Raw genomic sequence first — 9,710 nt, forward strand, 5'->3', positions numbered from 1 at the left:
TTCCCTAGACTATGTTTGTGCATCAGGCACGACCTATTTTACAAAAATTATAATTATTTTGTTATTAAAACACACGAGTGTGCTAGAGTAAGAAATATAATTGAAACCACACTCCCCTTGGACAAAATCGCTTCCAGCCAATTTTCCCAAAAAAAGAAAAAGTTTATTGTTTAAACATAAAATAAAACAGACTGAACTCTGAAATTCAACTTGGTTATTATCTACACCATGAGTTTTTGTCCAATCAATAGTAACCACTAAAAAGAAAGACTCGTTGAATGCAAGTAAAGATAGTTTTTCAGTGTTTGGTAGCATTAGAAAAAATTATTCCAAGGAAAGCTATCTTTGGTTAACAAAAAAAGTAAATATTATTTTTAGAGATTGTTTTCCACTTTTTTTTTTCTAAATAACTCTACCTCATTGCAAGCTAAATAAGGAAAATTAAGAGATTGATTTCCAACTCATTGATAGTTGCTACCAAATATAAGAAAATAAGGTAATTTTATGGGAAATACTATTTGAAAGATAAAAAATATTATCACCAAAACAAAGCGTAAGATGACTTCCAAGCTGATATCATATGACTGGAGGACTAATTCAAATGTCTTGTGTTTCTGCCAGAAACTACTATCATTAGCCTCCTAATTCTCACAGCCCCCCACCCCAGAAAAAGGCACCAGCTATAAGGAGAACATTAGTTGAATTATTTTCAAAGTTCTGTCCGTGAGAAAAAGCTTAGGCTCTGCATTAATCAAAACCACCATTGGGGAAAGCATAGAACTTTGTGATTACCAACAAAAAGACATCGAAATGTTTTGAACAGGCTCTGCAATTTATCATATTACTGAGCTAAAGACTTTATATATTTTCAAATATTTCATACATCAGTTACTGAAATTCAACGCAGAAATTTTCAGTAGATTACATTTCAATGCACAAAGACCCTACCAGCAGCATTTTCGTTGAGAAACTGCTTCACCACATCTTCGTTTTGAGCATCTGTCAAACTAACAGAAAGGAAGAAGTCATAAAAGAGGAATATAGCACAATTGTGTGTTTGTGTGTGTGGGTTTCTTTCTTTCTTTCTTTCTCTTTTTGTTTAATCCCTAAACTTTAGTGATCTAAAACCATTGTTTAGAAGTTTTAAATGCAACACAAACAAATTTAATAAGAAAAAAAGAGGTCAATAAATGTATAATTATGACTAGAATAAAGCTTTTAAAACACATATTTCAGCCTCAGGATGCATATATCTGAAGAATTAATATGGCATAGACATAATGGAATAATGTCTATTGTATCTTATATTCCAAAACATAACATTGTCAGCATAGACATAATGGAATAATGAATGAGTTACCTGGAGAGTGGTTAAGCTATCTGTTCTCTCTGCATCCAATACACAACGCTGAAGAGTTTTCCAGCCTCAATGTTTAAATTTTTAGATATGCCTAACTGACCCCTCATATGTGCACTACGAATCTACAAGGACCTGAATTTAACTCCAAGTCTCCAACCAGCCATCAGCATTTACAAGGCATAAAGATTCATAGCTCAGATAATTCGACTGACTTTAGTTTGCAATTTACCCTGTCATATGGAAAGGTAGAAAGTTGAAAGAGAAAATGAAAGGAGGAAGGAGAAAATGAAAATCTTAGAGAATTCCCATTAAAGCTCTCAAAAGCTAAAAATACTATTTTTTACCATCTCATTCCAAAGAAGCACACTACAACAAATGCGTTAGCGTTAAAATTTGTAGCATTTGAGCTACAGTGGACTGCTATCTATGATAGTCCACTATAACTCAAATCTTATAAATATAATAATATTTTAATACTACTTTAATTAAAATATATTTTCTCTCTTTTACTATTCCTCTTTTCTTTTCACTGGACTCTCTCAATATCTTTTATTCTCTCTTTCACTGTCTTTAATTAATGAAATGGTAAAAAATATAAAACCTTTGATATTAAGTGTATTGTAAAATAAGTTGTTAAAAATAAATAAAATAAGTTTTTGAGATACGAAATACTAAATTTTGTAAGATCCTTGATGAGAATGCTCTTACTAAGGGAAGCTTTGATTTCTTCGTCAGTGCTCATCTTCTCTCTTCACTCAAACAGCTACAAACAGGAATTTAAAACTTGGACCCAAACCGTTAGCATGACAGTTAGGAATATGAAAGTTTATGATTCATCATTGTTCAGAAGCCCGTGGGCCCCATAGGTCTATAGAGCCGCGCACAAAAGATACCTTTGTCGATAAGGAGAGAGACTCGTTGTCGATAAGATGTGATGGGTGACGAAGGTAAATTTGATTTTTTTTTTTTTTGGCTGAATAAGGTAAATTTGATTTGCCCACATGTCAAATACAACCAATCACTAAGAGCAAATGCATCAATTGGTTTATAAGTGTGTATAATAAAAGAAATGCTCAAATTTACACATTTTTTTTTTTATCAAAAACAGCCTATATCAGCTCATGCATACCCATCTATATTTTACATGCTCCTTCAAATTGCTACAGTACCGTGTAAATTTACACGGGTACTGTAGCATGTGTATATGATTTTTTTATAATTCTTTCTCTCTCCTCCTACTGACTCTCACCTCCCTCCCTCTCTCTCTCTCTCTCTCTCTCTCTCTCTCTCTCAGACACAGCACAACTCTCTTTCTCTCATCTCATCCATTTTTCTTCCTCTAGCCGCCGATCGCCGCCGATAAGAACAAGATTGAGCAAGCCAAGTCGCCGGACGGCCATCGCGAGGAGGTGGCGGTGCTGCGAGGCGTCGATCTTGCTCCGATTGGGTGGGCGATGAATGGGTTTGGGTGTGGGTGAGGCTCGACGGAGTGAGCTCAATGGAGAAGACGCAGTGAGGGAGACGGAGAAGACGCTCGCCGGAGAAGACGCGGTGAGGCTCGACGGAGAAGACGCGGTGAGGCTCGACGGAGAAGACGCAGGCTCGACGGAGAAGACGCAGTGAGGCTCGACGGAGAAGACGCTCGCCGGAGAAGACGCAGTGAGGCTCGACGGAGAAAACACAGTGAGGCTCGACGGAGAAGACGCAGTGAGCTCATCGGAGAAGACGCAATGGGAGGAAAAGAAATAATAAAAAAATGTAAAAGAATGAATATTTTATTAAATAAATGTGTAGAATAGATAAACTGATATGGATGTTTTGTAAAAGTGAAGGTGTAAAATATAAAAAGTAGGTTTTGTAGTGTAAAATAGACAAAAATTATAAACGAGCTGATGTGGATGCTCTAACTCGTGGGCCGGGCGAACCGTGGCTTATAACTTGTTTGAATTGTGTTTATTCCCGTCATTTTTTTTTTTTTGTTTGGGCATTAATAGATTCCATGAACATTTTTAATGAGAAATTTTCCAAACTTTTGAAGATGGTTTTAGAAATAGAAAATTTAGACTACATAAAAAAAAAGTGTTTTTTTTTTTTATAAAACAAATGATTTATTTATTAACTAAAGAGCACTGTTACAAGTATTGTCTATTGGGCACTTGTGAAGAGTACCTAATTACAAACCATCACGCATATTTTACATAAACAAAATTTGGAAATTTATTATATTATCTGACACTGCATTGGTGTTTTGGTCCCCTCTTTCTAGTACAAAGCACCTGTCTAACTAATTTTTTTGTTACACTCCATGACTACTTTTTTGCTATACCCTCCATGACTACTTGATCTACCAATATTTTGACTTTATTTTCCAACCCTAACAGATGCTTATACCATTCCAGCGATAGTTGATCATAATTTATCTTTTTGTACTTTTCTTTTGCCATATAAATGAGGAAACCACACTAACAATATTTATACTTTTTTGCATTTTTCCTTTGCCATATAAATGAAGAAACCACACTAACAACATTTAATCCTATGGTAAATAGCATTTTAGGGTTACTATTAATTTGGTCCTTATTATTTTTAATTTGCAGTCAACTTGCAGATTTTTGTTAGTGAATTGACGGTAAGAACTATATTGACGGCTAGTTTAAAATAATATAGAACAAATTGACTATTATCAAAATATAATGACCAAATTAATGAGCCCAAAATATTGAGACCAAAATGATATTTTCGTAAAAAAATATATTCAACTTAGCCATGAGCACCGCAAGAAAATGACAAATGACAATATGGCAGTGCAGACTTTGTGATCTTGAAAAAAGAGATGTAAGTATGTAGCCAATTTAGGAGTTTCTTGCTTTCGATTATTACATCAGGGAAACAAATCTAAAGTGGAGTTCGGAAGTTTCTTGCTTTCGATTATTACATCAGGGAAACAAATTTAAAGTGGAGTTCGGAAGTTTCTAATCAATTTGGATAACAGAAAAAATAATTATTACCCTGATTATCTAGAAAAATAATAATAAATCCAGTGAAAAAACTTTTTGACATTATTTATTGTCATTAAATAAAAATACCATAGTAGTAGACTTATGTAAAAATAATGTTCAATCAAAAACTAGTCACTTTTTTTTTTTTTTTTTTGATGAAAAAAAAACTAGTTACTTTTTTCTTTGAGCAAAAAAAAACTAGTTACTTTAATTAGTGTGAAAAGCGCTCTGAAAAATTGTCCCTAAGATTGATGAAAGAAAAAATTGGTTACCATAGATAGACCTGTTCTAGTACAACCATGCTTACTTCTATGATTTTTTAACTTTTCACTTTTCGGATATTTGGAAACAAAAATTGTAGCTTATTCAGCGGGACATTGACACGGTCAGTTACAGCAAGTAGCCTTTGCATCATCAACAGAATCTTGCCTATCTATTCGTATTCTATAACCTAATAAATTTACTACAAAAATCTTGGTTGTCTATCATTCTCTCTTGACGGCATTGCAACAAGAGGATATTATACAAACGAAAATCCGACAAGAAAATCACATTGATTGGATTTGAAAGAGGAATGATCCATCATTTCTCAGAACGACAAAATTTATCAATCCCATCAGAAGGATCGACAGAGACTAGCCAAGTTACTACTGGGGGTTTTCCTTGAAATGCAATCCAATTCAACCTCATGAGACTGATGTGGTAATCTTAAGGGATGTAAGTCCAATAAAGTTGGAGGAGTGAAGTCTTTACAGGCTTCCCCATGGTTGAATTGACAGACCGTTATTGCAAACTGAGGCAGCAGCACCACCCATAAATAATCTTGTGATGTAGAAAAATTCTGTCTTAATGTCATTGAACTCGTACAGTTATACTAAAGGACTTAAACCATTAGCTCTACGACAGGCTAGTGAACAATAAGTTAAGGTGGTAAGGGCAAACAAATCAATAGGAGAAACTCTTGCAACAAAACAAAGCTTATTTTGATCTGTTCTAGGATATTTTGGAAAGGGGAAGGGTGCATCATAATTTTGTACATGTTTTTACTCAGGATAACAAATTATGTACACTTCCAGAAATGTTGAAAATAAAATGAAGAAAAATTCTTACCCCCACCCATTATGCCTCAATGGTAAAGGTGAGAGCCTAAGCTGTAAACCCAGACAGGTTGGATCCCTAGCTGTTGCATCTGAGTTGCAATTACCTGATGTGCAAGCTTAAATCCCGAGTTTGCTCTAGCCACCACAACTCTGAAGGGAGCGTGTTGGGAAGGTCTCGGTTATAAAAAAAAATGCAGAAAAATTCTTGACAACCAAGTCCAAAGAGATCAATTAATTGATTCATGACCACTAGAGTTATTCGGGAATTAGTCTCTCCAAAATTGAGGGTAAGACTATCTACCAACCACCTTCCCTAGACTATGTTTGTGCACCGGGCACGACCTATTTTATGATAGCTATAGTTATTTAGCTATTAAAGCACGCAAGTGTGCATGAACTAGAACCAACCTTTACTAAATGGCCAACTTCAGGAATTTCGCTACAAAAAGGCCACTAGTTTGTGATGTCAGAGGATCAAAGCGCAAGGTATTTGGTATCTGCCCACTCTTGCAAGGCCAAGTTTTGGCAGCATTAATTTCCTGCAACTCTAAAATATTTATAAAAAGAAAATGGAGGAGAGTCAGCACATAATAAAGAAGAATAAGAACAAAAAAAAAACAATGCTGAATAAGGTTCTTCTCATTGCAACTGAAAATTTAATTAAAACATTGGTTTGATAGAATAAGACACTATATTGAACCAATCTCCCCTTGAACAAAAGTGGACAAAACTGCTTCCACCCAAATCTTTAACCGAAAATGACTGAACTCTGAAGTTCAATATCATCATTATCCACACCATGAGTTTTCCTCCAATAAATAGCAACCACAGATAAAAAAGACCCACCGAATGCAACTAAGATGACTCCTGAGCTAATATCATATGACAGGACTAATTCAAATGTCTTTTGTTTCTGCCAGAAACTACTACCCTCAGCCTCCTAATTCCCACCACCACCCCCCCCCCCCCTACAAAAAAAAAAAATGCAGTAGGCATATGGACCAAACTTTTTACTGAGAACATTAATCAAATTATTTCAAAGTTCTATCTGTGAGTAAAAGCTTAGTCTCAGCATTAATCAAAACCACCACTGGGAAAAACATAGAACTGTGACGATTACCAACAAAAGGACATTGAAATGTTTTGAACAGGTTCTGCAATTTATCATATTAATAAGCTCAAGCCTTTGAGTCTCCAAATATTTCATAGTCAGTTGCTGAAATTAAAGCAGCTACTTTAAGTTAAAAAATTCAAAGCACGAAGACCCTACCTGCAGAAGCATTTTCCTTGAGAAACTTCTGTACCACATCTTCGTTTTGAGCAATGGTCAAACTAACAGAAAAGGAATAAGTCAGAAAAGAGGAAGGCCTGGTTGTTTAAGAGCCATAGAAACTGTTAGTGAAAGGCACCTGCAAGTGCTGTAGACAAGTGATCCGCCGACTTTTAGTAATCTAAAACCATTGCTTAGAAGTTTTAACTGCAAGATAAGCATATTTCATATAATTTTTTTTTTAAAAAAAAGTCAATAAATGTATAATTATGACTAAAATAAAGCTTTTAAGCACATTTTTCAGCCTCAGGACACATATCTGAAGAATTAAAATGGCAAATGTGCAATATTCCATTAATAAATCATTATTTCAGCGCATAATGTCTATTGTATCTTATATTCCAAAACATAACATTTCCAGCATATACATAATGAAATAATGAATGAGATACCTGAAGAGTAGTTAAACTATCAGTTCTCTCTGCATCCAATACACGACGCCGAAGAGTTGTCCAGCCCCAATGTTCAAATTTTTGGATATGCTTAATTGACCCATCATGTGTGCACTCTGCATCCACAAGGACCTGAATATAACTCCAACCAGTCATAAGCATTTACAAGGCATAAAGATTCATAGCTCAGAAAATCCGACTGATTTTAGTTTGCAATTTACCTTGTCGTAGCCTTGGCTTGAAACCTCACTGTCACAACCACTTTGATATAATTCACTTCTAGTAAGTCCAACCACACCAGAATGCCGCCCATAAAATATAAGTTCTGGATGTTGAGACCCCAGGACTAACTGTGAAGCAACAGTTTTCCTTGCTTTAGTTGCTTTTTTCCTTTCTTTATATGGTCTCCTAGATGTCCACTCCCTGAATGCATCCCCCTTTTCTTCCAGTGCAGATTCACCTGTTTAGTACTAGACAGAATGATGACACATCAAAATCTAGATGATCACTTCTAGAAATCTCGAAGGCTTAGCAGGACAAAATTTGAAGCTAAAAGTAAATGTATCCCAACTACTTTCCATATAGATTACATGATTTTGATTCTGAATGAAATCCCACAGGAAGGAGAGAAAATGTTGTTCCATCACCAACAAAGAGTCGGCACCGATCACCCAGAGCATATTTCTGCAGCATTGTTCTACAAGCTGCTAAACGATGACTTGCAACATCAACACCAGTTACAGAACCCGAATCGCCAAGAAGATCTGATATCATACAAAGTTTAGCACCTGAAGATACAAGATACACGAGTAACAAATCAAACCATATATCCAGACACTAGAAAACCTGAACCAGATACTACTCACAGACCAAAATGCTCTTATTTATCAACACTTTCTGGTACTGAATAGGATAAGTTAGTGTCCGGGGCACCACATTACTGAGAGTGAATCCTTGAAACCATTCCCATTCAACCACACAACAACAAAAACAAAAACAAAGCCTTAGCCCCAAACTTTTGGGGTCAGCTCATTCCCTTCAACTGAAAGTTGGTAAAATTTTTGGAGATCTCCCTCTACTATTCTCATATAATTCATTCTATGTTTAATTTGACAATATATGAAATTTTTGAGCGCATCCTAAATGTTAAACCTTTGATCATAAGAGTGAGTGCTTCCACACTCTTTTTCGCGGGCCGCCTTGAACCCACAACCTCGTCCTCCCAATTGAGCTAGAGAGCTCGTTGGCTAGTGAGTGCTTCCACACTCATGCACCAAATTCCGCCTTGTCCCTCCCCTTGTGCTTCTAATATCAAGAAAACTAATACCACAGCACAAAAATAAGACCCATTCATCACCAGAGCTACACAAATATCTATGAAATCTCCATGTAGCAGTTAATGGAATATATTGTTTTACATTGAAGTTGGCATTAGAATGCATCAATTAAGACAATGACAATATAACGGATACATACCAGGGGCAGCACAGAGATCAAGTACATGATCTCCCGCTGAAATATCCAGAGCCAAAACAGCAGCTCCAGAAGCCGCATCAATTCCATATATCTGAAAGCCAAGCCAAAGTAAACAAAATGGAGAGCTATTAAACAACTTAAAATTGAGAGAAATTTTTCATAAACTTGATAATCAATAACCACAGAAACTAAAATGAGCCCAACTATGAAAATCAAAATTCATATTCTTGGCCTTAACTTACAAAATCAATTTCAAGGTTACTTCAACATTGCAACTAAGTTAAAATATCACCATTGAATTTATAACAGCAATGGCCTTAAATTTTTTTCGCCCTCACCTTTCCTTCTTGGTACGCCTTTGAGCTAGCAATCTGAATATCAGGTGGAAGTGAATAGAATCCAGGTAACCAATCCACTTTCTCAATCTTGCATTTCATCTCAGCTTCAACCTCTTCAAGATAAGCTTCACAACCAGGTTTCAACCTTCACAAAATTCAGAAGTCGCAGACAAATTTTACAAAGGTCGTAGTTAATATTGTTTAGGGTTAATAAATAAATAAAAAGTGTTGGGAGTACCTTATATAACGAGGGGTGGAATCGCTAGCTGTGTAAATCGAAGGGTCGAGACCATTCACGTTGAGAAAATCAAGGAATGCGTCCGGCAAAGCCAATTTTGAACTTTCTTCCATTGATTAATAGAGGTTTTTCTTCTATTCAAGCACTTAGTTTTAAATGGAGACTCGAAGCTATAAGCCAAATATATGATTCAATTGATCAATACGGTATTGCTTTTTGAGAAAAACGACATGACGTGCAAAACATTAATGCAATTGCAAACGGGAATGTCGTTTATTGCACGCAAAAGAAAATTTGCCTAGTCAGTCATTTTTAGGGCCTGGCCCTAACCACAGCTATATCAATATAACCATTAATATAAACATTCCTCGCACATAATTTGGGCGTGCAATTAGACTTTTTTTTTTTTTTATAGATTTAGTGGAATAATGTTTAAAAGTAAGATAGAGATAGTATTTTAATTTTTAACATATTTCT

The 9,710-nt window shown here is 35.5% G+C and overlaps 1 protein-coding gene across 5 annotated transcripts; it reads right to left on the minus strand.

Annotated features, from left to right (window-relative positions):
• Positions 1-811: 811 nt before the first annotated feature.
• Positions 812-9,389, minus strand: LOC142624376 (rRNA (cytosine-C(5))-methyltransferase NOP2C). Of its 5 annotated transcripts, none has more exons than XR_012842321.1 (11): positions 9,234-9,389; positions 8,996-9,140; positions 8,658-8,748; positions 7,772-7,969; positions 7,403-7,641; positions 7,182-7,313; positions 6,869-6,936; positions 6,730-6,791; positions 5,470-6,006; positions 1,361-1,590; positions 812-999 (listed from the first exon to the last, which is right to left on the minus strand). XR_012842321.1 is itself a non-coding variant. In XM_075797940.1 (10 exons), the coding sequence occupies exons 1-9, from the start codon at positions 9,344-9,346 to the stop codon at positions 5,873-5,875; spliced, it is 1,182 nt and encodes a 393-aa protein (XP_075654055.1). In that variant the 5' UTR covers positions 9,347-9,389; the 3' UTR covers positions 812-1,590; positions 5,868-5,872. The 5 variants fall into 5 exon arrangements, 2 of the variants coding, with proteins under 2 accessions (XP_075654055.1, XP_075654054.1); XR_012842320.1 differs by having other exon boundaries at positions 812-1,007; XR_012842319.1 differs by having other exon boundaries at positions 812-1,590.
• Between the last annotated feature and the right edge of the window lie 321 nt (positions 9,390-9,710).

Source organism: Castanea sativa, chromosome 2 (assembly GCF_040712315.1).
Source record: "Castanea sativa cultivar Marrone di Chiusa Pesio chromosome 2, ASM4071231v1".
Lineage (NCBI taxonomy): Eukaryota > Viridiplantae > Streptophyta > Magnoliopsida > Fagales > Fagaceae > Castanea > Castanea sativa.

Excerpts from the sequence above, each read along its gene's own strand:
- LOC142624376 (XM_075797940.1), bottom strand. The coding sequence starts at position 9,346 with ATGGAAGAAAGTTCAAAATTGGCTTTGCCGGACGCATTCCTTGATTTT. Across the intron at positions 9,141-9,233 it reads TCCACCCCTCGTTATATAAG|GTTGAAACCTGGTTGTGAAG; the intron begins GTACTCCCAACA and ends AATTTTGTGAAG. Across the intron at positions 7,314-7,402 it reads CAAGCCAAGGCTACGACAAG|GTCCTTGTGGATGCAGAGTG; the intron begins GTAAATTGCAAA and ends AGTTATATTCAG.